The 25785-nt window shown below is 37.0% G+C and overlaps 2 protein-coding genes across 4 annotated transcripts; one reads left to right on the top strand and one right to left on the bottom strand.

The window, feature by feature from the left end:
- Positions 1–818: 818 nt before the first annotated feature.
- On the bottom strand, positions 819–18913 carry prkar1aa (protein kinase, cAMP-dependent, regulatory, type I, alpha (tissue specific extinguisher 1) a). Of its 2 annotated transcripts, none has more exons than XM_041777796.1 (11): positions 18832–18913; positions 11878–12058; positions 11007–11174; positions 9028–9119; positions 8885–8946; positions 8760–8806; positions 7498–7656; positions 7259–7319; positions 7013–7134; positions 5898–5979; positions 819–4359 (listed from the first exon to the last, which is right to left on the bottom strand). In XM_041777796.1, exons 2-11 carry the CDS (start codon positions 12049–12051, stop codon positions 4187–4189), a joined length of 1140 nt encoding a protein of 379 aa, XP_041633730.1. In that variant the 5' UTR covers positions 12052–12058; positions 18832–18913; the 3' UTR covers positions 819–4186. The 2 variants fall into 2 exon arrangements, with proteins under 2 accessions (XP_041633730.1, XP_041633729.1); XM_041777795.1 differs by lacking the exon at positions 18832–18913 and adding an exon at positions 14075–14144.
- Positions 15268–23991, top strand: zgc:86896 (uncharacterized protein LOC415190 homolog). Of its 2 annotated transcripts, none has more exons than XM_041777797.1 (10): positions 15268–15395; positions 16044–16209; positions 16840–16944; positions 17346–17568; positions 17825–17932; positions 18794–19000; positions 19645–19720; positions 21799–21989; positions 22843–22933; positions 23788–23991. In XM_041777797.1, exons 2-10 carry the CDS (start codon positions 16146–16148, stop codon positions 23791–23793), a joined length of 1071 nt encoding a protein of 356 aa, XP_041633731.1. In that variant the 5' UTR covers positions 15268–15395; positions 16044–16145; the 3' UTR covers positions 23794–23991. The 2 variants fall into 2 exon arrangements, with proteins under 2 accessions (XP_041633731.1, XP_041633732.1); XM_041777798.1 differs by having other exon boundaries at positions 15274–15395; positions 16047–16209.
- Positions 23992–25785: the final 1794 nt, after the last annotated feature.

The following is a 25785-nucleotide window of genomic DNA, read 5'->3' as shown; positions in this document are numbered from 1 at the left end:
AGTATGATCATTTTGATCATACTTCATTGCTGCAGCTACAGCTACCATTATTATAGATACTGCAACTATGTAAAAGAAAACTAAACTTAGCTTGCCATTTTTGGCATTGCCAGAGAGGGTTGGCTAGTTTTTCATAAGTGCAACCCACCTACTCAGCTCTGCTGCTCATCCCACAAATGCATGTTTCTCACAAATGTGGCACCATTTAAAAGGGAAATAATCCGGCTTTCCAATGTTATAAGATTTACTGCTAAGAAGCATTGTTCCAACAAGGATAATATTCCAAACAAATTTTCTAACGTTTTGTGCTAAGTTTATTTTAGGATGAATCTATAGCCAGGGCAGAATTTATCTTATTGTTTTGGCTCGCTTTGTCTCTATCCATCTCTCCATTTTTCCTCTCTCTTTAGCACAGTCTCAGCTGATGGCTGTTTCAAGGAAGTCAGGTTCCGCTCAAAGGTTTCTTCCTGTTTAAAGGATTTATTCTTTCTTGCCATTGTAGTAGCTTTGCTCAATGTTGCTTGTTGCTGTCATGGAAAAATGCTTGGGCTTTGTAAAAAATATAACAAAGAGAGCAATCTAGATCTGCTCTTTTTGTCAAGTGTCTTGAGATAACATTTGTAATAAAATTATGCTTCACAAAGAAGGTTGATTGATAAGCTGAACTACAACTGGAATGTCCAGAGAAAAGAAAATTTCAAGATCTCTTCAACAGCTGACAGTTGAATTGTAAGGTTCCAAGTGAAAAACGCTTCTGGAGGAGTGTTATTAGTTTAACTAGGTGACATGGATGGGGAATGTAAAAAAAGCAAATGGAATGAAAACACATCTCTTTATTGCTGAAAGTGCTTGAAGAACTTCCATCAGAGAAATCCAAAGTTACACTGCAATCAATTTGAGGAAAAACACAGAAACCTCAGAAAAAGACAGTGTTTCAGCAAGTTCTCTGCAGGTATTTGTTTTTGTCATTTTCACACAGTGATTGTCTGAGTGAGTGAAGTGCAGTGATCTGCAGCTGAAAACAAACAAGTAACAGGTAATTCAGATTACAAAGGTTGATAAATTCACACTCATTATTCAAGACACAGTCTCAAGTGAAAATAAAGACTGTTCAAGTACCAGACAGATGTAATCCGAGTTAAGGCATATTTTTAAAGAAAAACAGATGTTATCACTGTTGATGGGTGTTTAACATGAAAAACATTAAACCTGCCAATAACTTGCAGATCTAAAAGTAAATGTACAAGTTCATGTGAAATTAAAGAAAAACAAGAAGTGTTTTTTAAATGTATCCTTTATAATAGAAGTTTGCCATTTCATCAAAACATAGAAAAATATTCAAATTAGAAATGTATTGAATATTATCTTCCCCCACCATGAAAACTAATTCTGAGAATGGGATCTGAAGAAAAGTCTCTTTCTCTCTCTTTCCCCATCTCCTAAATTCTAACTACCCTCTATTTTGTTTTAGGAGTCACAGACTAACTTGTGTTCAGTTGGCCCAGCAGTGAGAATTTTCAGAGACTTCTAACTCGACACTGAACTCAACAGCATAAACACTTTCCCCTTTCAATGAAATTATTTTGTATGTTAAAAAACGTTGGAAAAAGTTGTTGATTGCTTTGAGTACATCTGTAGAAGGCCTGAATATAAACAACAAAAGTTCATATGATGGAAGCAGAGTGAAGGAATAATAGTAGAAAAAAATACTGCATAGAGTTCAGTACTTTTCAGTATCAAAATATTAAAAACAAAAAATAAATAAATGTAAAAAATATGGAAATATATAAGACATGAGTGATACTCCATCAGGGCAGATTTAGTGAAAGTCAGACCTGTTTTGATCAATCAAGGTTCTGTTCTTTTGCTATGGTTTACATGATGTATATCTGACTTACTTCTATTAATAATTCTGACAATAATTTGCCTTTCATATGGCATGCTTCTTGTTGAGCTTAATAATACTACATGTTTCACAGGTGGTATCAAAGTCCAATATGGCTATTTGTGTCAATTTTTCATTAAAAAAAAGCATATCTTGTAATATGAACAGTTAAGATACAAAGTATCTTTAAAAATAAAGGAATGAATGAACATGTCTTATCCTTTCACGGTTCTTACTGTCTGAGGTTATGCAAATACAATTCAAGTGAGCATATTTGTTTTTATCTTTAATTAAATGTAACCTCTCTGTTATTGTAACATTCTATTAAGAAGAAATCTGTAATTTAAAAAAAACATTCTTTAGATTGCATCATAGCCAAAGCTACATTTGATATTACAATTGAAAGGCATTTTTCTCAATTTAATTCTGACTATCAAGACTGATCTCATACAGATGCAATGGTTTATGACAGTTCTTCCCAATGATTTTGTTTAATACACACAGTATTGACCTTTTTGGCGATATTTTTGGCAAAATGCAATTATTTGTCATGGTACTGCTGCTAAGAAGACATCTATTTCAGTTCTGTCATCTTTTAACACATTCTCTCATCTTTTGTTGTAAATCTATTTCTTTTAGCTGCTTTTGTACTTATGGGTGCCTATGACCTGAGAAAACATCAATTTTAATTCGAGCTGGGCTTTTTCACTAATAGCTGTATAGACCACATTAATAAAATACCTCATTTACCTGTGATCAGAAAAGCTGAAGAAGTAATATTTAAATGGAAAGCTTCATTTGAAATCAGTGATAGATAAATTTAAAAAAGTATTTTAACTGTAAAGGAAATGCTCTTATTTCCTATTTTCAGTAAAAAAAAAAAAAAAAAAAACAACAACAACAACAACAACCTTCACATTGTGAAGTTGTTGCAGTCCCTCTGAGACAGCATTTAACTCTAACGGCCCTTTAAGAAAGGTGTTTGGGCTGGTATGACACTAGCTTGATAAAAGTCAACATGACAATTATGTGGTTAAGCAAATATAAACCTTCTAAGAGAAGCATGCTAAATAAATATACAATTAAGTTAAAGGTATGGCTAATGATCATGGGAATGTCAACGTGTGCACATACTTGGTCACAGATGTAATGACTATTGTGTTACAAGGAGGAGGAGGACGATCACGAAAAGGACATATTTAGCCCATTTTTTTAGTTTCTTTAAATATCTAAGCAAGTCCATACAAATGTTAAGGGGAAAAACAAAACTGTCATATTCAGATAGAAAGCACACTTGTCACATGGTGTAATAAACATATAATCCAATATCTGTAATTAAGCCTCTTCATTTAGAATAAAACCAGCTCTTGCAGCATCGGTGTGACAATAAGGGCTGAATTCACCAACAAACTGGATACCTTTTGCAGAAACCTTGTCAATAGGAAAAAATGTCAATCCATAAGGTGAGAAGTACCGTCCAAATGCAATGTAGAGCAAAAAAATGGTGTTCCAGTGCTGTTTGTGATTGATTAAAAACAGCACAGGAATGCGAAGCTGAAAAGCCTCGACACTTTTTCCCCGGTAACCTCATTGTCCAATCAAAGTCAAACCCGGCATACAGACACTCTCTTTATAGGTCTGGAGCCATAAGGCATTTTACATATTACCAAGACTGGTACTATGCATCCTTGTCTCCCAGCCTATCATCCATTTGTGATATCACAGTTTAACTCTCTGACTTTAGACAGTTAAACTCATAGTTGGACAGTATTTTTGGGTGCTCATGTTGGACCCCACCATCCTGATTTCCATTATCATTTCTATTTTTGTCTGAATTTGACCTTTTTTAAACTAAAGAGAGATACGTAATTCATCTAGTTTATGCAACTATAAACTGCCCTCTGGTTTTGCATAGATTGTTTAATGTCACCTAAATAAAATATAAATTGGAATGATCAGTGATTTAGAGCTGTGGCAAAAATGTCAACCCAGAGTTAGTAATCCATACAACATCCTATTATTGCATCTAGACCTTCAGACTTACACAAACACTTACATGGTGTTCAGGTGATAAATTTGGACTAAGAACTTTTTTCACACATATCAAATGCAGATTTTAAGTACTCAAAGATAAAATAAAATAAATGGATTTAAAAAAGAGAAGAAATAAATGTAACATATATAACTTGACTTTGAGAGTGTGGTAACATATGTAAAAGAGAAAGGATGTAGGGAAATAAAGCTCATTTGAAATGGCAGGAGGACCTATAGTCAAGGAAAAGGCATTACTGACTGAGAAGTTCAGACAGACAGGGAAACAAAGCTGTTGTACTGCTCTATGTTTCTTTTCAGGATGTCAGAGCAAGGACCCAGGACTCGCTCAAACCGCGGCCGGTCCAGTTTGACACATTTCAGGGGTCCACATGCAACAACGGTGGCAGCACGGGGTCTGTTCATCAGCAAGGCAATCTCACCTGGAGCACATATTAAAGACAGTCACAAAAACATCTCACAGGAAAAAGGAAAATATTTCACAAACAAATGAGACTGCTGACTTTCATATTTAGATTTTATTACAATTTTGTTTCTGCTGGGATGATGCAATAAAACTACTATAATGCAACAAAAAATCTGAATGAGATTGAACCACATAAGGATCACATACAATGGTTGACATCATTTGACTCCAATTGAGTACTATGGAAGAATACCATAATTACTTGTTTAAAAAAAGATTTACATTAATTCAAGATTTGTATACAAAGACCATAAATATTACATTAAAATACAAACAACAAATCTAAATCTAATCTAATCTTTACTGAATTTCGCTTTACTAAAGACCAGCACAAAGGGGGCAATACCACTGTATTTTTCAGCAGGTGGTCTGAGGACTTTAGCCAGTGCACTGCTTTGAGCCATACGGTTGTTGATTTTTATAAGTAGGAGAGCCTTTCTTTTTTTTCTTTTCTTTTATTTCTTTTTTTTTTTTTACAGAGAAAAAGCATCTTCTTTGTCACAACTTCAATATTCTGACAGGGTCAGAGTCAGGTATCCAAGTCATGTACTCATAAACACTCAAAGAATCCTAATGTAGCTTAAAGATTTATAACAAGGAGTCCCAATTTAAAAGGGATTCAGGAAAACTCAGAGCAATGAGAGGACAGATCACCATGCATGCCCCACATTGCAATGAGCAAAGTCTAAGATGGACCAAAATGTCTGTGTTAATAGTATTTAACTGTTCAGCCAACTGTTACTCAGAAAGAATATTTTCAACCAAGACTCTTTTTTTATTTTCTGTGTGCAAGTCCTTTCTGTACTCTTATTAGCTATTTGCTCATGCTTATTTACCAAACTGATAAATTAAGCAATTTAATTATTTCATTAATAGGCTGCATCCCTGGCTTCAACAGTCGCATGTCGATGTGTTAAGGGAGACACTCCCACTGCTGTATCAGGTCAGGCTCAGAATGAGAGCATATGCCGGTTTGGCACTTTGCCACATCAACCTTGGTCCTCTACTGCTCCGGCCACCTGCTAGGCCAATATCTCATCTCCTCAGGTATCCTCCCAGCTGCCTCCACAACACACATGGCAAGTATGAAATACCATGAAGGCTGCAACTAAAAAGCCTTAACACGTTGCTTCTGTTCTACACACCATCCATTATGCGGGCTAGCATTAGCCTTATGTTTGAATGCTCATTGTCAGAGTTTCACAGGCGCTAATGTGAGACTAATGATCTTTGTCAACTCCGCCTCTTGTAAAAACCCTAATGAACAAAGACCACTGAGGGGTAACTTTGAGAATTGGATGGATTTTTCTGATTCTTGGGAGGGATTGTGGACACGCCAGGGGCACATATTTTTGCCAGAAAAGCCTGGAAAAGTGTATTTTGCATAATATGTGACCTTTAAAACAATGTCAGCGACTATTCAGTCATAAACTGTGTGATAGTGTCTGCATGGTGGAGCACAGATGTGTCAGGGTCTTCTGTGAACTGACTTACCAAAATAATCTGATGGTCCAAGTCTGCCAACCTCTACGAACTCCTCCTCCCCTGACCGCCTCTGTAGCACAGCTGCTGTCCCCTAACAGAACAACAAGAAAATCTTTAACTACACATCACAAAAGTCAGTGTCTAGTTTCATAACCAAAACCCAGGTGTAAATTATTATACGATCCAAGTTCTACAGGAAATATCCAGTTCAGAGGGAAAAAAGCAATCTTCAGTCTTCTACTATTTTAACAAATTCTGTTCTTACATGTTCATATTGTCTTGTAAGCCATCATAAAAAGTTTTTGCTGCAGCTACTAGTGCATCTCAAAAACTAGAATATCATGAAAAGTTCAATATTGTTGTCACTTGTTTCTGAAAGTGAAACCAATATATTATATAGACTTGTTACACATAAAGTGAAGTATTTCATGCCTTTATTTCTTGAAATATTGATGATTATGACTTACAGATAAGAAAACCCAAAATTCAGTGTCTCAAAAAATTAGAATATTACATAAGATCAATAAATAGAGAATATTTGAGGCCATCCCCATAAAGAATCTATGGGGTATTGTCAAGAGGAAGATGAGAGACACAAGACCCATCAATGCAGATGACCTGAAGGCCACTATCAAAGGAACCTGGGCTTCTGTTACACCTGAGCAGTGCCACAGGCTGATCACCTCCATGCCACGCCGCATTGATGCAGTAATTCATGCAAAAGGAGGCCCAACCAAGTATTGAAGGCATAGAAATGAACATACTCTTCAGAAGCCTGACGTTTCTGTTGAAAATATCCTTTTTTTAATTGATCTTTTATAATATTCTAATTTTTTGAGACACTGAATTTTAGGTTTTCTTATCTTTAAGCCATAATCATCAACATTTCAAGAAATAAAGGCCTGAAATACTTCACTCTGGGTGTAATGAGTCTATATAATATACGGGTTTCACTTTCAGAAACAAGTGACAAAAAATATTGAACTTTTTCATGATATTCTAATTTTTTGAGATGCACTAGTAGACTGACATAATTGTTCATCGAAGTTACTAGACCACAAACTGAACCTTGTTTCCTAAACCAAACCATTTATGCTGACTAGTTCTTGCAAAAGTTTGACTACCTCTAGGATTATGAAAAACTCATCGCCAGGCTCTCCCTGCACCACGATCTTCTGTCCATCCTCAAACTGCACCGTCTCCAAAGCATCAGCAACTGTTAGGCGCTCCCACTTCTCCAAAGACTCTGTAAAAGAGCAACTTTCAGCTATGTTCACTACCTTCTCTGAATGCACGGTCAATGACAGGTAAATCTCTGAAAAACAAGAGGGTCTAGCCAGTCAACAGAAAAAAACAACTTTTGCTCTTACCTAAAATAGACACCTTACTGAGGAACTCCTCATACATCTTGCGTTTTCTGAGAGTGCTCCCCTACAACATTACGATTGATTCAGTTATATAAATAGTACTGCATGTGTATGCATTAATATACATGTAACAAAGTAATACCAATTTTGTTGTACAAACAAAAATGGTTCTACAAAGTGTTCATTACTAGAATTTATTTCATGGTTTAAGTTCTGTTGTTTCTAAGGACTGTACACCTTACCATCAGTATTCTTCTATAGCTGTCTCTGTCAATGCCCCACAGCTTGGTGTTGGACTTTGCCCGAACCGTAGCTGCACGAGGTGTCCCATAAATCAGAGCCAGTTCCCCAAAACTGCCTCCCTCACCAATGCTAGTCACCCATTCATTGTTCACATAAACCTAGAAGAGAATGAAAAAATATTGTAATATTTGAGGCAATCTACTTGAGCTGCAAAATTTAAAAAATAAGCTTGTCTGGGTGGGGACTGAACCAGGAGTACACTGAACATCTGAGCAGAGCGTCTAGGTAACTTAACTTCCTGCTTTTCTCTTCAGAAACATTGAAGCAGTTATGCAGCCCACATTAGCAGTGGTGCTGTAGTTACTATTAATTGTTCTATTAACCACAAAAACTTTGTTTAATAGAATAAAGCCTTATAAGGGTTTCAGTATTTCCATAATACAGATTATGTAATCATTAAAGGGCAAAGTAATTTTGCTATTACTGAATTTAGAGCTACTGTACATAAACGTTTTACAATTTAACATAATGAGAGAGAAAAGCTGGTGAAAGGGACCTTTTTGATTTTCTCTGCAAGCTACTGAAGGCATTTTGGGCATCACTTACAGCAATAACAAACAAAACCATTTTAAATAACTCTTCTCACTCATTATGCAAAATGTATCCATAAAACAAACAAAAAAAACCAACGGTTTACTTTTGATTAAAAACACTTTGAAATGCTGCATTTGTTGAAAGACTCTACAATTTAACTCAAGTAAGCTGCAGAGCTGAGCAGAGCTGAGAAGCATGTCTCTACTCAACTTGGAAATGTCTAATAGGCCCACAGTGTTACAGGGGTTAGGGGGCAACATAATGTGCAGCCAATGGCAGAGAATAATCACGGTTCATCCAGTCCCAAGTACGCACTACAAAATATGGATGAGAAACAGCAACACAACGGCAGTTTACTGTAGCAGTTCAAGCTTCCTTATGTAACAGTTTTTGACATAACATTCAGTGTTTACACTACAGCAATGAACAATTTGTGTCCATCAAATCAGCTCTGTCATGGTGGCTGCCATTACAACTATAACATTCTTATTTTCTATAGCTTTGAAAACTGTTAGAAATTTCTTAAGAGATTTATATAAAAACATGGGAGTAGCCATCTTTAATTACCCATACCCATAAATTATTATCACTTCAAAGTTATTGCTCACTGAAACACATCTGAAATTTGACAGGAAGATGCTTCAAGTGGTTCAAAAAGAGATCTTACATCCATCTCCCCCTGGTCAATGACATAGAAGTTGTCTCCCTCGTCACCTGGAACAGGAGCAGCAAGGCGTTACATGAACAGCAAATATCCCAACAATCTGCTCAGATAACAGTGTAAAAACTCACCTTGTTGGATGACTGTTTCTCCAGCAATGTAGTTGACAGAAAACATTGCATCAAAAATGTCACTGGGGGGACAAAATATTTTGATTAACTGGAAATGCATTAAAATTATTCGAGCATTTCATATAACTTACTGGTGCCATTACCTCCTCTCATTGTCATCCAAGTGGGCAAACAGCACATTCCTCTCCATGGCTTTGGCCAGGGCAGCCATGCTTGTGTAGTCTTTTGGGATGACCTGAATTTAAAAAAAAAAAAAAAAAAAGAAAAGAAAAGAAAAGAAAAAAAAAACAATCTTAAGATGCCTCTGGCATATTTTGGTGAATATTCAAACAGCTACAATAATTTTAAAAAACTACACTACAATCAAAATTATTATTGCTGTGATCACATGTATCAGTTAGGACTGCATCTTATTGCCAGCATGATATCTGTATTGGAAGATATAAAAATTTTTGTCAGTATTGTTATTTGGGCTGAACAACATATTGTTTAACTACTCCAATGACGATACACACATGCACAATAGTCACAACCCAGATTACAACAGAATGTCGCACAAGATTGCTGATGAACTTCAGTTCAGAGATTAAACCCTGTTTCTTGAAACAAAAGTGAAGTAGACCCCTTGGGGCCCCTGTGCACTTCTACATTGCCATCATCAAATCCATCCTAACATCACTGATCACTGTCTTGTATGCTGTAGCCAAGGCAAGGGACAGGCTGCAGCCAATCATTTGCTCTGCATATAGGGTGAATGGCTGCAACCTACCATCTCTCCACACCCTGTACATCTCCAGGACACTGGGGCATGCAAGTAAAATTGCAGCCAACCTCACTCATCCCGTACATGGACTTTTTGAGGCCCCTACCTTGGGCAGGAGGCTGAGGTCTTTCAGAACCAAAACCCCCGCCATAGGAACAGCTTCTTTCCCCTTGCAGCATTATGAGCAATACTCCAGCCCTCCTCCTTTCCTCTACAAACTCTCACTGAACCCCAGAACCAGCAGACAAAAATAATGCATGTTTATACAGACTATATGCATGCATTAAGACACACCAGACTTATTTATTCTGATTACAAAAGCATACTGTGTGTTAGACTACTTTAGAAAACTGCACTATAACCTAAGTCATCAATTTACCTGCATAATGGTAGTTTTCTGCTTTTGCACTGTTTACATACTTTTGTGATGTTTGTACTGAATTTTACATTTTCATTTTGCAAATATATTTTTCCATACTCATATATTTCTATCAATTTTTTATTAGCCTCCTACTATTTATATTCTTCTTCTATAGTATATGTTTTGTACCAACACAAAGTCAAATTCCTTGTATGTGAAAATATACTTGGCAGTAAAACTTCTGATTCTGATATCCAGTGCTGTTTAGCAGAACTATTCTCAAACTGCAACTGTCATTACTGGCAAACAGTTACAGTATTTAGTATTACTTGGCAAATCTAGGTGTAATTCAAGCTCGTTTAAATCATTTGAGTTTTAATTAAAAACAAATATATATGCAATATCATTCCAAATTTTAATTTGGTCATAGCACAGCTATAAGGGTCCACTTTAAATCCTTATCTTACCATAGCTTATCCTTTATTTGTCTTTTTAATGGAAAATATAATCATCAACATAACATCAAACAAATCTTCATGACAATACAATCTTAAAATTAGATGTTAGATTGTCTTTCCAACAATCAAAGATAAAATCAGAATCAATTGTAGTATTTAGCACACGGTACTGAAAAGGTATCTAAGAATTCATAACACTGCTATACTTTTTGTGTATGTTAAAAATAAAGTAAATAGTGCAGCTTTTCTTGTCTTATTTTTATTTTTTTCTGGAAAAAAAAAAACAAAAACAAAAACAACATATTTTAGTCCAAATTTAACTGTTTTACAAATTACAGTACTAACTGTCTCCCTGTTCAAGACAATACAGTGCAGGCTTTCAAAGAGGCAACTGAACAAGTCAGCCACCCCTTTCCTTGTGTTTCAAGGAGAGACTGGAACAAGGAGATTTTGTTTTTCTCATTCATATCCAATCCCCAAATACAGCACCACCTTAAAGGCCAGTATGACAGGATGTGTATGAAAAAAATGACTACTAACCTTTCGGACATAAGAAGCAGCATCTTCCTCGTTGTAAACCTCAGCACTGATTGCTCCTCTCCGGCTACGACCCCTCACCACAGGGTTCATGGGTGGAGACACTTCATCCTCTCGAGAGTCTGATCGTAACCTTGACCTCTGCTGCACAGCCATCTGCTGGGTTTCCTCCTGCAGTGCAAGACATATAAAAAAAAACTCTAGGACTGTCTACCTGTAACTTTCTCTTCTCTCTTTCTCTTTATACAGAGCTTGACTAAACACACACGTGAGAAAGTTACTTGAATAAATGTTTAATTCATTTCCTGTTGACGGTGCAAATTCCGTTTGTCTGAAGTTTGACCTAGCTTATTTCAATAGTAATTTTACATTTCAAGATGAGAGTGGAGCTGGGCACAAAACATGTGAGTCAGACTCAAATATCCAGACTAACATTACATCAAAATGTAAGCAAAAGCGAGTTTGATGAAGCTAGGGAGTTAGACTTACCACTTAATGCTCACCTAAAGTGAGCAAAGAATGTCTCTGGTCACAGTAAATCCAATTTAGTTTACCATGGCATTACCTATCATCGGTATATAACTACTACATTACAAATAAGAATAAATTGCAGAGCAATAATTTCTTTAAATACGACTCCCTGCTGAATTCATCTGATGGATTCTACCTAAAACATATGCCTTTTTTCATATTTCAAGGCTTTCAGAAAAATAAGACAGAATGAATCAGCAGCATTAGGAAAGCAGAGTTAGGCAGAGATCACAGTTTGACCAAAAAAATATGGCTTAGACAATTATGCTATTAGACTAACTATGTACAATTTTGAGGAAAAAGAAGAACATGCCAAGGCCCACGCACTGTTGTCTGCACTCACCTTTTCTAGTCTTGCAAAGTAGTCTCTGAGGAAAGCCATGGGCCGGTCTGGCCGGACTGTGCACAGCTGGATGATGCAGTCTTTGAGAAGTTGTTGGACATTGTGCTTCTGGACATACTGCTCACACACTCGAAGGCTCTGTTCCTCATCACTGCTTGCACTTTTTGATGCCATGTTTGTCCTGTGAAATGGAGAGTGACAGGAAATGAAATACCAGGAAACTGTAAGTTGCCGCTTATTAAATGCCAATGGAGTGCATGTAGTATCATTGCCAACAAATAGCCTAAAAACACAAATGAGTACAATGGAGAAGATTCCCTAGAGATATGCCCTTTGTATGAGTGGGAGCATTAGTTTTTCAATGAATAGTATCAGAACTAAACAGTGACTATGTGTATGCTCATAGTATTCAAGTGCACTTGTATTAGTTTAAGGATAATCAAATGTATTGCCAGAGGCGGACAATAACTAATTACATTTACTGTACTTAGATTACTGTAATTGAGTAGTTTTGTGTGCTTCTACTTCTTGAGTACATTTTGAAATTGATACATTTACTTTTAATCAGAGCAACTGTACTTTTACTTGAGTAAAAACACTTTTGTACTTTTTCCACCTCTGTTGACAACACATGATAGCAAGTGAATGATTTCACATCCCATCCCAAAACAGCTGTTGTATTTGACTTTATTATAGAGGTGGGACTTTACTTGAAGAACCTAGTTGGAGATCAATATTCTCACTTTGTTATTATAAAAAAGGAAAATTCATAATGTACTGTACATCTCCACAGTAGCTAAGCCTGGGCAATTAATTGAAATACTACTACTACTTTAAAAAATGTCCTACTACAATTTTTAAATCACAGAAAATACAATATTTCTTTGACCTGAAATAAGTGTCAAAAAGACAGTCTCCAACATTTCAGCTACAGAAATGTTATGCTCTACACTTCATGCAAACAATATTTTTTTTTTAGAAAAGTTAAGAAAATATATATTACTTTTCTTATTTTTGTAAGTTTTCCTATTTGAAATGAGAAGAACGTAAAAATTGCTCGTTCCGTTCAATAGAACAACTCACAATGTTATCCGCATTAGGAGTCAAAAAAATCCCAGTTAGATATTTTTTCAAATTGTTTAGCCCAAGTATTTATTCATGATGATTTCTACAAGGCTTGAATTTACAAGTGGTAGATAAATAAAGATATATAATTTATACTGATTCTTGCATCGTGTTAAGTCATCTATACATCTATGCCTGGCTTACAGGAAAGAAGAGTTTATGTTTGATCAATTTAATATTGTTTGAGTTACATCTTATTTTTGATGAAAAATACCTAAGATGTGGAATTTTAAAAAATAATTACATGTTAAATCGAAATCGCAATTTTGAGAAAAAAATTATTGCAATTAGATTATTTTCCCTAGTAACTACTCAGTACTTAAAGTAACATTTAAATGTAATACTTTTTACTTTTCTCTGAACAGATTAATGGTCCAGTACCTTTACTTAAATAGATTTTAGCCAGAGTGGCTGTACTTTTCCTGGACTTCAAGAGTAGTCTATCTTTTCCACCCCGTGTATTGCTTACTGAGACTTCCGTCTCTTAAACCATGTTGAATGTAGTGTCAGACATGAACTTTACATACACTATTTAAAAAAAAAGTTTTCATATCAGAGAGTAAAAAGTGGATGGGCCGCTCAGCAACTCTACAGACGATTAATCTGAAATCTGAATTCCTAAATCGGTGAATGACCATTGTATCATCAAGTAAATGTAAATTTAAACTTGCACAGTAGTCGGGGTTTTAAAGTTTTAAAGGGTTGAACTCTTCCGATCTGTCCGCTCTATCGAGTCTATTGACTAAATATGGACGCGAATTGTAAGAGTCAAATTCTGACTCACGTTTTGTTTGTATGTAATTTCAACTTGATGATGAAGTTATCACTCCACCTATGAGATTTTTTAAAACTCAAGCACAATGATTCTGATATAATACAAAGAATGTTAAACCTTAAGATTGCCTATGATTTACCATAGCAAACTAGCGAGCATGCTGTTAGCCTTCCGCTGGTACTCAAACAAAGCCAGAATACAAACAAACACGAAAGGAGGTAGCGCGAGCTTTTAAAATGTGTCCTAAAATGTGCAGCAATTCATAAAAAATATAGTAAACTATACGAAAATCCATACCAAATATGAAATGATCTGAGGGTTGGTTGTTTTTCTTCTCGATGGCAAATCACATCAGTTCCGTCTCGATTCTTTCACAATAAAGCTGTTTTTAGACAGAATTTAACAGTTGGTGGTTTCCTGTTTCCTCTTTGTCTCCCTGTTTCATGGTAGCTTGCTTTATGTTAGAGGTGCTAGGTTACATTTATTAACCCAGATGTCGATTGTTTAACTTCTTAATTAAACTATATAAAGTGATAATATATGAATGAAAGGAGGAACGTGTTATACTTTCCAAAGTAGTGCTGTAGTTAATTTTGTCATTTAGGTATTTTTTGGGACTACTTAAAATACATGAATCTTTAGTGTCCTTATTTACTACTGAAGTCATGCACTGTGGTAACAGTTTGAAAATATTCATACTTTCAAGACAGTCACAGTCTACAGTGGACACAATGTAGTGTTTAAACAAAATTACAGCTCTATAAATGTACTCAAGCAAAAGCAACATTTGTTTTTAAAAAAAAAACTTAAGTACTGAATAGCTACTGAGGAGTTGTACAGTGAAATGTTATATTTTCTTCTTGGCAGTAGCAGCATGAGAATATTGATCAAGCTTGTTCAGGTGAAGTCACACCTTTATTATAAAGTGAAATCAACAACTGGGTTTGGATGTGATGCAGAATCACTCTCTATGTGTGTGTGCTACTGACCATCATGTTTAGTCAAAGCCAAACTACTGGCCAGTGTCATGTCATTGGCAGAAAGCTTAGACCTCCACGTTGTGGAGTTTGTTTTGTTTGTTCAGTAATAGGTGATTTTTAAAATGTGGTGAAACACAACACTTCCCCCAAAATAAACTCAAGTAAAAATTTCAAAATGTTCCCCAAAATGTATAGTGACACAAAAAAGCTAGACAATAACAGAAATCTGAGTAAACACAGTCACATGCTACCTACATGGCAGCGTGGTTAAATGTCTTGCCCAAGGAAACATCCACATGTGACTGTGGGAGCCAGGGAACGAATCAACAACCATTTGGTTCGTGTTTGTTTGATTAATTTTGTTTTGCCCTAGTTTTTACATGAGTGGTTGCTTGAGCCATGGTAAGCCATGAAATATGGCTCATCACAACAAACTTGCTCAAAGGGAGATGCTTGCCTAACAGCCTTGTAGACACACCCACCTTTCCTTCTCTCATTTCAGTAATACCACAGCTACTTCCTTCAGCCCAGTCAGACTACACAGCTCTATTCGTGTCGACTGCCCAGAGTCCACGAATCCAGCCCAGCACCTCTCCCCACCACCTCAAACTAAACCTTACTCCAAATATAAAGCACAGGTAAGAACAACCCTCAGCTATTATTTTTTATACCATTAAATCACATTTTAGTCACTGGTTAAAATGCTTTATGCTCTCCAACTGGCCCTTACTGCTGTATAAAAAAAAGTATTAATTCATTATTGCACTTCATTGTCTTATCTACTGTGGTTCATGTGTCCTCTCTGTTAATCTTGTTGCCTTCTGCAGCTAGAGCAACAAATGTAAGATAGTAACACCTGGAGTATACATCTACAGTGCATACTACAGATGAAACCTTAATTTTCTCAAATTCTCTACAGTAGTGCATGATGATTAAAGAGAAATTATAGGAAAGTCACATTTAAAAAGTATGTGGGTGTCAGGTATCATGAGAGAAGAAAAGTTTGTGCAATGGCACCACTCCTGACAAAGGCATTCCCTTATCTTGTATTTATTACTCATGTAGCCGACACTGAGTTAAAGGAATGTTTGTGAAGACAATCAATTCAGCTTTACTTTTTTATGACGACTCCAACTATTTATCACACTATCATATCTCTGCTGTTACATTAACTTGAGGCATTTATAATTAGGTAGAGTAAACAATCTTAATTCTTTGTCTATATCATCTTTAAACCCAAACCCCATAGTCATGGTTCAACTTTTAAGATGTGTTTCTCTACACAGCAGAGCCTATCCCTGATCTCACCCTGAGACCTGCAGCAGCACATCTGCAGACAGTCGTGACAACAGCTACATTCCAGGAGCCTCGCCAGCCTCTGTTCAGGCATGTCACTCTACAGTTTTGGCCTGGAGCCTCTCTCCTGCCACACCTGGAATAAAGATAGGACCCGTAGGTGAACCAACAAACATAACCACCTCACTACATTTCCTTATTAAGTAATAAATATCCATGTGCACATGTATGCAAGTATAAATACATCAAACTCCTGTGTATAGCATAAAGAAAGAGATCACAATTGTGATCCAGGATGCAGATACATTGTCTCCCTCCTCTAACGCATTAGAGCTGCATTACACATAACAGCAGGGAATTTGATTATCAATACAGGAAGTGAACTTAGAGTGCATTGCTTTAGTATGGGACTACACTATAGTAGCAGGATGTCTGCAGCTTTTTTGTGCTTGACACTTCACTTACTGTTGAACACTACTAACTTGTTTTATACATCAGACCTAACTACATTTCTTCAACATTCCATGATCAATGTTAGCTGTCACTTATTAGGTGGTAGATTTTGTAGGCTGTAGACCAGGTACTACTAATAGATAGAATAGGGCAATTTGTTTTTTATGCTTGTTGTAGCAGTGAAATTCATTTCACAACCAAACTATAATCAGGAAATGAAATGTGCTTACATAACAAAGACAGTTATAATCATGCCCAGATTTTCCACTCAAATTAAATGTAATGGTTGGATGTTATCGTGCCTCATTAACAAGCACTAACACTCTCCTACAGAGATTGCAGTGAGTCCGAACAACAACGTGGTGAATATCTATGAGAAGAAAGGCAAAGAATGGGTCAAGATTCATGAGCTATCTGAGCACAGTGGACGAATCACAGGTATGTGAAGATGGATCATCTAACAGTGACTGAAACAGAGGTGGGATGTATCCTGCAGCAAATCTGAACCTTATAGAGCAAAAACCCATTGGTTAGGGGACCAAAATTTTTATTAATACCCAAGTACCAAGTCTCAGGATACACAATAAAGTTTGAAATTCATAACAAAAGCAACTTATAGTTTAATTATCTTAAAACAATGTATAGCTCAAAGCATATCACTGATGGTTTTAACACCACAGTTTAAAATCAACCTTTACATTTTGTTTTTGTTTTCTTTTTTATCAAAGAGCTTCCATCTCTTATAAAATATATTAATTGACAGTAAAGGTGGGATATGTGTTCATTTGTAGGCATGACCTCCCTGACAGATGATTAAAACTTCATAATAACTTCTACAGGCATTGATTGGGCACCAGAGTCCAACCGAATAGTGACATGTGCCTCTGATCGTAATGCCTATGTGTGGACTCTGAAGGATGGAGTGTGGAAGCCCACCCTGGTCCTGGTGCGCATCAACCGTGCAGCCACCTGTGTAAAGTGGTCACCTCTCGAGAACAAGTTTGCCTTGGGCAGCGGAGCTCGCCTCATCTCTGTCTGCTACTTTGAGAAGGAGAATGACTGGTAAAGCCGAAATAATTAAATCAGAGCTATTTTTTATTTTAATACAGAGGAATTAAACTGTTTCTGATTTTGAAGTTGAAGACTTCTGTAACCTCTTGTGTGAGTGCGCTGTATGACCATCTATAAAACAAAACACTTTCATAAAAAATCAAACAACACAGGCATAAAATCCCTCTGGGCTTAATCTGGTGCACAGATTGTTTATTTCATATTTGCTGACTTAGTTAAATGCTTCTTTTAACTGCCTTCCTTTTAGGTGGCTGAGTAAACACATCAAAAAATCCGTCCGTTCCACTGTCCTAAGCCTGGACTGGCATCCCAACAATATCCTTCTGGCAGCTGGGTCTGCAGACTTTAACTGCAGGTGAGGAAACAAGTAAAACTGATATAAAAGAGAGAAACCAAGCTGGTGCCCTGGTTTTATAATGAAACAGTAAAGAACCCACACTTTTTCACTGCAGTGGGGGTCACTGTGCGTGTGTGTGATTTGCGTTGTATGGACAGAGGCCGCACTCGACCAAATGACAACCAACCATAACCATGTTATGTGAGGTTTATCACAATTTCCAAGAGGAAAGAAATATTATTTAAGTTTACATGCACTTTACTATTTCAGTGTTTATACAGAAATGTCATGTTTTTTACTTTTGTACTTCAACTGCACAAGTAATTATTGTGCAAATTTTTATCTTCAGATGTTTCATTGCTCAAAAATATGAGGTGACTTACCACATATGTTCACACGGGCATGAAATAATTATTAAAAAATTGTTAACAGGTAATATGTGTATTTCTACTTCTTATTGAATCGACATCGAAGCATTTAAATCAATATCGAATTGATCTCAAATCGAATCGCAACCCAAAGAATCGGAATCAAATCGAATCATGAGGTTCTTAACAATACCCAGCCCTACTTTTCACTAAGTTGTAAATAACACTAAAATTCTTAGGAGAACAAGTTTTTTACACCATATCATTAAATGAATATCTCTTCTTATCTTATTTGCATTAATGATGCGCACCATAACGTTTGGCAAGAATCAGCAAAGCCAGACTTTTGCAGAAGAGCATGCTTCTTAACTGTTGTAATGGAATTATATCAGAATATTTTTTCCCCAGATATCATTAATCCAGTCCAGTCAAAGATACATAATTTACTGCATATTAAGTAAGCCAGTCCTGACAAACCATAATCTATAACTGATGTTCACGTGTTTCTCAGAATTTTCTCAGCTTACATAAAGGACATCGAGGACAAACCTGGACCCACTGCCTGGGGGGCCAAAATGCCTTTTGGGGAAGTTTTGCTGGAGCACAAGGACTGTGGAGGCTGGGTGCACAGCGTCTCATTCTCTCCCAGTGGTGACCAGCTGGCCTGGGTGGCTCACAACAGTAGCATTGCTGTGGCTGATGCAAGTCAAGGGAAGGAGTGAGTGCAAATCCACATCAGTATTAATATGTCGCTGAAACCGAGATGAAATATTATTGTTAAGTTATAGTAGGCAACTTGTTTAAAAAGCATGTTCAATAGTGTTTGGTAAAATTTTCAAGCAAAGTCTCATTTGAAGTACAGAAAAAACATCTGACATCTGATTAGCAGAAAAGGGTAGTAACTGGTGCTGATAACAGAATGTCAAATTTGTCAGCCCAGATTTTTCTTGAATGCTTACACAGCATTAGAACTGAGGATTAAGTGCACACTTCTGTGTTTGGAGGGGTGGCTTTTTCATGGTTGTATACAATGAAGTTTTGTCCCACTCCTGTGGTTGTTGCAGAAGTTGCCTTTACCAGCCTAATTTCAATGCCTCAGAAAGTATTTCACAAATAGTTCAATTACTACATTTCTGCCTCTAGTTATTTCCAACATAAATAATCTCAATACTGTTTTCACAAACTCACCAATATATTCTGAGCAATTTATAAGTTTAAGACTATGCCTCTGCTTTTTATTTATTTTGTTTTTTCACTGACTGAACCTCTTATATGCCATATGTTTTCCTGTTCTTATTCTGATCTTGTGGACATTTTTTAAATAATTGACCAACCTCAACTTTCCAACCTCTGCCCATTTAGAGTTACCCAGCTGGTTACTGACCACCTGCCAATGCTGAGCGTGCTCTATGTCAGCCCTACTGAGATTGTTGCCGCGGTAACTACTCTCTGCTATCTCTGTGTGTGTGCATGTGTTTATGTTGTGTTGAACAGCTTCAAGCCTGTGTTTAGCTGATGAGTCAATGAATATCCATCCATCCATTTTCTGCACTGCTTATCCCATTTTGGGCTGGAGCCTATCCCAGCCGTCACTGGTCAAGAGGCAGGGTACACCCTGGACAGGTCAACATTCAGTCACAGGGCTGACAAACAACCAGGCACTCTCACTTTCACACCTGCATCCAATTTTAGAGTCACCGATAAACCTATGTCTTTGGTGGTGGGAGGAATAGATAGATACACCTTGGACCACCGGAAAGCCTGTTTATTACCCTGTCAAATTATGCCACTTTTGTAAGGAACGGGAATTATGATGAGCAGCAGAGCTGAGATGTGGGTTGCACCAATGAAAAATTTGTTTAAACCTTATCTGCCAATGCAAATAGCTTATTTTGTGGTTGCTTCTGACTGTTTTGAGCTTCTGGTACCCCCAGATACTAACAATACTAACAATCAGGTGCCCAACTGGCACCTGGTTGTCAGCACCTGTGAGCATGGGCCCTGCTGCAGTGGTCAGAAGATATCTGCTATAAGAATAGGCATGTCACATTTGACTGATCTGGATAGGGCCCAGACATTGGGGCAACTTCAAACTCTTGTTCCACAAAACCAAGTGTTTGGAGTGAGCCTTAGCACCATCTCAAAAATGAAGGCGAAGGCCAGGTTCCATAAAACAGGGGATGTCAGAGACAGGTGGTAAAGTGGGCATCCCAAGAAGACCATATCCTTACCCTGTCAGCATTTAGGAATGACTGCCCGTCAGGCCTGTTTCTTATGGTGTCAGAAATACGTGCACTGGTACCTGTTGGAAATATGTTATCTAGCAGCGAGTCCAGATTCTGTTTAAGGCAGTTGGATTATAGGGTCAAAGTGTGGAGAAGACATGGAGAACACTGCTAATTGCTGCACTGATAGAGTAACATCTTTTGCGTGTGGGGCAGCATCTCCCTCACTGGAAAAATGAGGCTTGTCATCATTGGAGGCAATCTCATTGCAGAGATATCGAGATGAGATCCCGCAACCAGTGGCAATCCCATACCTCCACAGTCTGAACTCTATCCTCCAAGATGACAACGCTCATCCCCACAGAGCGGGGTTTATCAGAGATTACCTCCAGAATTTGGGAGTGGAGAGGATGGAATGTCCTGCTAGCATTCCTGACTTCAACCCCATTGACCACTTGTGAGATCAGCTTGGGCGTGCTGTTCATGCCAGAGAGACCAACACTATCACATTGGCTGACTTGCAACAAATGCTGGTTGAAGAATGGGATGCCATCCCACAGCAGTGTGTGACCAGCATAAGGAGGAGATGCCAGGCTGTTGTGGCTGTGTATGCTTCTTCCACATGTTACTGAAGCTCCTGTCTGTTACATGAATAAATTGTTAAATTGTCAATATGTCTTATTTCTTCAAACTTCAATCATCCAATCCACCAAACATCAAATGAGTCAGAATCAGCTGTTTGGCACTGGCAGAGAAGATTTGGCACATTTTTCAAAGGCCCAACCCACATACTCAGCTCTGCTGCTCATCCCACAAATGCATGTTCCTTACAAATGTGGCATCATTTAAAAGGGTAATAAACAGGCTTTCCAGCATTATAAGATTTATTGCCAAGAAGCATTGTTACAAAAAGAAATAATCTACCAAACACAAATTTTCTTTCTTTTTGTGCTATGTATTGTTATTACTCCATCTGCCCAGTTCGTATCACATTAATGCTATCTTGAACAATATTGTAGACAGAGAATCTTTTTTAAAAAACAACTTATTCTATGACTTATCACTTACTCATGTACTCCATCTTAACTGAATGTCCTTACTGTCTCTATTTCCCAATGTGTTTTTGTCTTCATGCTCCACCACCAGTGGCACAGTGCAATGCACAACACATACAGTCTTTCAAATATCGCTGTTTGTTCTCATATTACAAAATGTTAAACAAATATAGATTCACAGGGGGATTATTTTAAATATCTAAATAATGTTGTACTTTTTTCTTTATATTTTGTAGGGCCATGACTGTTGCCCATACCAGTTCACCTATAAGAGTAAAGGTGCTCTAGAGTTTGTGAAGAAGCTTGACATCCCCAAACAGGCCTCCAAGTCAGCTGTGTCAGCCATGCAACACTTCAGAAACCTGGACAAGAAGGCCACTGAGGAAGACAGCAATGAGCTTGAGACCCTTCATCAGAACAGCATCACGTAAGGCCATCGCCATAACAAAGATACTCAAATACTACTTGTGTTAATAATCCAATTTGGGTTCAGTACAAGTTAGAGGAAAATTTGTGGAAACCTGGCAGCACTGAGGTTAAGATCATGAACCTGCTTTGCTTGTCTGCATGTCAGTCAACATCTCTTACTGCTCAGTATTCATACTTTTTTATTTTACTTTAAACCTGGTTGAGATTAAGAATCTTTTTAAGCATGTCCTGGCCAAGACAGGTAGCATAGTTAAAAGTTTGGTCATGGGCTAAAGAAGAAGTTAGAAGCTTTTCAGGCAGATTTGATGAAACATCATCTTGTGGCATTGTTAGGTTTGTCTCATTACTTGTAAAGTATCTGCCCAGTTTGAAAACAAAAGCCTACATTTCCTGAAACAGACACCCCATACTTTCTACTGATTTCATCAGATCTTCCCCAAATTTGATAGTGGATAATGAGGAGCCAGAAAGGGTTTTGTCGTCCAAAGACTTAAATCTAATTGATTATTCTAAATTGCATGTAGTGTGTGAATGTGACAGTGTTTCTACATGTCAGCCCTTTTGTTGACCGGTGACCTGTAAGCTGTATAGTTTACCTTTCATGTTGGAGAACATCTCTCAGAGTACCTCTGCCTTTATGCAACTTAGGTTAACATAATGTACAAACATAAGTCTCACTCCCTCTAGTGGCCATATTTGAACTACAGTGCTTGTGTGGCAAAACTGTACCTTAACATTACTGGCATGTCCACCACAATGGTGGATGGTGCCAATGGTATTTATATAAGGCAATAAAGACCTAACAGGATTTTTGTGTAAGCTTTAAATGCATGTTTTGTTGTGTCCTTCAGGCAGCTGTGTTTTGTAAGTGGAGAGAAAGCCAAAGTGGAGAAATACAGCAGTGTGGGTCTGGATGGAGCCATGGTGATGTGGGATTTTAAGGTACTTTTTTAATACAGAAATGAGCTTCAATCAAGTATCTGCACAATAGGGATTATTACATAATGTATTCTATTGCAGTCATCAAAGACATTGGCTCTTTAAGGTATTTTGTGCCACCTTTGGTAAAAAGGCAAAGAACCCCAACAAAAACTATTTTCAAACAGTCAAACAACAGCTCAACAAGAAAATCCACACTAATCCACTCTCAGAGACTCTGGGAGCCACAGGAGGCTGAATGGCACATGATGAGCTGACAAAGAAGGATTGTAACACAGAAACCAAATAGACTAGACACAGGTGTGTCAAATAGGACACAGGTGAAGCTAGAGCAAGGAAAAACACAAGAACATGAAGACAACCAGGAATCATACCCAAGGAGAGAAAACTACAAAACCAAACAGAAAACATAGGAAGAAAAACTCAGGAACAAGTAGAAAGAAACGCAAGTAGAAATTAACAAACAACAACAGGAGACTTAGACATTACAAATTGGAGGAAAACCAGAAAAGCACAAGACTAAATTAGGATTTTATCACAACAGAGAATACAAAAAACACACAAACTCAGAAAAACTGCTCAAGAAAATCAAGAAATTGGCATTTTGACCTTATTTGCTGTGACTTAGAGAATATTTTGGAAAAGCATGAGTTGCTTATCACAGTTGTGGTTAGTCATAGTGGCCCTAATGGTCAAAACAACGGTGGCATGAGTAAATCATAATACATTTCAAGACACTAGTAAATTTCCATTAACCCAGTCCCGGCTGCAGTGCTAACATATTACTACATGATCTTCCTTTAACACAGTGCAACTCGACAAGTTAAGTCTAACATTTTGTGCTTTTGTTTTTTCAGCATTAAGAAAACAAGGCTGTCAGTCCTTGAGGCATTACAGCATATGCAGACCAATTTCAACTACTCCTGGGTGGAATTTCCCTGTCGGTGAATTCATGTGCATGAAGATGGATCTTTTTTTCTACGTTTATGAATAATAGGCAAACAATGTCTGCATGTGTGTTTTGTGTAATTTGTCAATAAAACCACCATGCCATGGTTGTATCCCTGCCTTCCTCTTTTTTGTCACCATTATGTAGTGTATGTTTCTGGAACTTTTGAGTTACCGTATTGCTTTATTCTCAGCATATATGTAGGCTATACTACTCAACCCCATGTGAGGACTTTCCCTATTACTTTTGGAGATTTTGTTTGTTAATGCATCCGTTCATTTAGAATGACTTATTTTATTTAAAGCAATTCCATCTTAAATTGTGTGGACTTTCAAGCATTGTGATTGATAATTGGGAACAGCCGATTGACTGCTGGTTAGATTTGATTTTAAAGATAAAGAAAGAGCATGTGCTTGTTTCAGCTGAAAATTACCCCCTCTTCAAGGCAACAAATAATGGGAAATTTCAACTCTTCGTCCCATTTCTCTGCATCATTTTTGGTACTTTTTCCTTTTTTTTATTTGATAGAAAAAAAAATGACTAGATCAAATAAGACACGTAGAAACAACTGTAACTGATATTCATGACGAAGGGATGAGCAATATTAAAGATTTGGCATGGAAAGTCATGTAAGAGGAGCCAGTTAGTTGGTTGAGCCACCCCTTATTTCTAAAAAAACATATGAAATTGATCATGTAACCAGCACTCTCCCAGTGAAATGAAGCACAATGCACTGCAAAATCCAACTTATTTAGAAATGAGTTGAACTAACTCCATTTTTTTGTCACTGTTCGTTTGAGTTTTCCTTGAATTTTGTAAATATGTCTGTGTGCCACACTGACAAGTGAGACATTCTGTATTAACCAAGTTCTGTAGGAATTCCAGTCAATTTTTTCTTTTTTCTAACTTGATTTTGGAGTTAACTTTGTTTTTTATTGATGTTAAGTAACCTGGTTTGTAAAAATGTCAGGGAGTTTTGTTCATTTAAAACAGGATTTTACTCAGAAAAGCTGAAATCCTTAGGCCTTACTGACAACAACTGACCTTTAAAGTTGTCCCCTTTATGTTAAAAAATAGCACAGTTTTTCAAAATGTGCACATTTTGAACATGTTTGTGTTCCAAATTTTGACATTTGTGGTCCCTATTGAAGAAAACTGGCCTTTAAAGTTGTACACTATGTCTTGAAAAAAAACACATAAGCAGTCATTTGGTACTGGATTTGTTTTGCTTTGATTTAGCATTACATGGGGTGAAATTTTCAATTTTACTTCAACATAACCTATGGCACAATTTAACCTGACATATTTTCTCCAAATCTCAAATTTGGAGAAATTTAATTTAAATTAAATTTAAAATTTAATTTAATTTAATTTCTCAAATTACCCATGGCCAGGGGCAAGTTGAGCCAAGAAACCACTGTTTTTCAGAGAGCTATATTTTTTAAATAGTTTGTTTTAGATCAAACCAAACATTTCCTGGGATTCCCCACATCCGGAAGTTTTTACAGACATTGCTGCCATACTGTCACTGCAAAGACACCTTAGGTAAAAACTGCCTCATCTTACCCCACTCTCCCCTACCTTTACCTGAAAAAGGGAGTTTTTTTCCCTTTTAAAATGCCTTTAAACATAAAAAAAATACAATGGCCAGTGTCATGACCTTGCTCAGGTGGTCACAACAAAGGTGGGTGACAACACCATGTCAGTAAAGTCAGGAGTGTGTGATGTGCATGAGTGGAGACAATGTGTGTGTAAATGCTGTGAAATGCAAACATAACTAAAGTTTAACCTAATCTAATATAACTAAACAGAAGTGTGGTATACCTGTGTGGAGGCCAGGCCTGAGAGAGAGCATGTGACTGCAGTAGCTTAAATAACCTCAACACACTGGGCCCAGATGTCTGAC

This window comes from Cheilinus undulatus, linkage group 21 (genome assembly GCF_018320785.1).
Source record: "Cheilinus undulatus linkage group 21, ASM1832078v1, whole genome shotgun sequence".
Taxonomy (NCBI): domain Eukaryota; kingdom Metazoa; phylum Chordata; class Actinopteri; order Labriformes; family Labridae; genus Cheilinus; species Cheilinus undulatus.
Note: the sequence above shows the minus strand (reverse complement) of the source record. Positions and strands in the feature narration are given on the sequence as shown.

Excerpts from the sequence above, each read along its gene's own strand:
- prkar1aa (XM_041777796.1), bottom strand. The coding sequence starts at position 12,051 with ATGGCATCAAAAAGTGCAAGCAGTGATGAGGAACAGAGCCTTCGAGTG. Across the intron at positions 8,807-8,884 it reads AGAAACAGTCATCCAACAAG|GTGACGAGGGAGACAACTTC; the intron begins GTGAGTTTTTAC and ends CTCCTGTTCCAG. Across the intron at positions 7,320-7,497 it reads GCTATAGAAGAATACTGATG|GGGAGCACTCTCAGAAAACG; the intron begins GTAAGGTGTACA and ends GTAATGTTGTAG.
- zgc:86896 (XM_041777797.1), top strand. The coding sequence starts at position 16,146 with ATGTCACTCTACAGTTTTGGCCTGGAGCCTCTCTCCTGCCACACCTGG. Across the intron at positions 16,210-16,839 it reads CTGGAATAAAGATAGGACCC|AGATTGCAGTGAGTCCGAAC; the intron begins GTAGGTGAACCA and ends ACTCTCCTACAG. Across the intron at positions 17,933-18,793 it reads TCTGCAGACTTTAACTGCAG|AATTTTCTCAGCTTACATAA; the intron begins GTGAGGAAACAA and ends CGTGTTTCTCAG.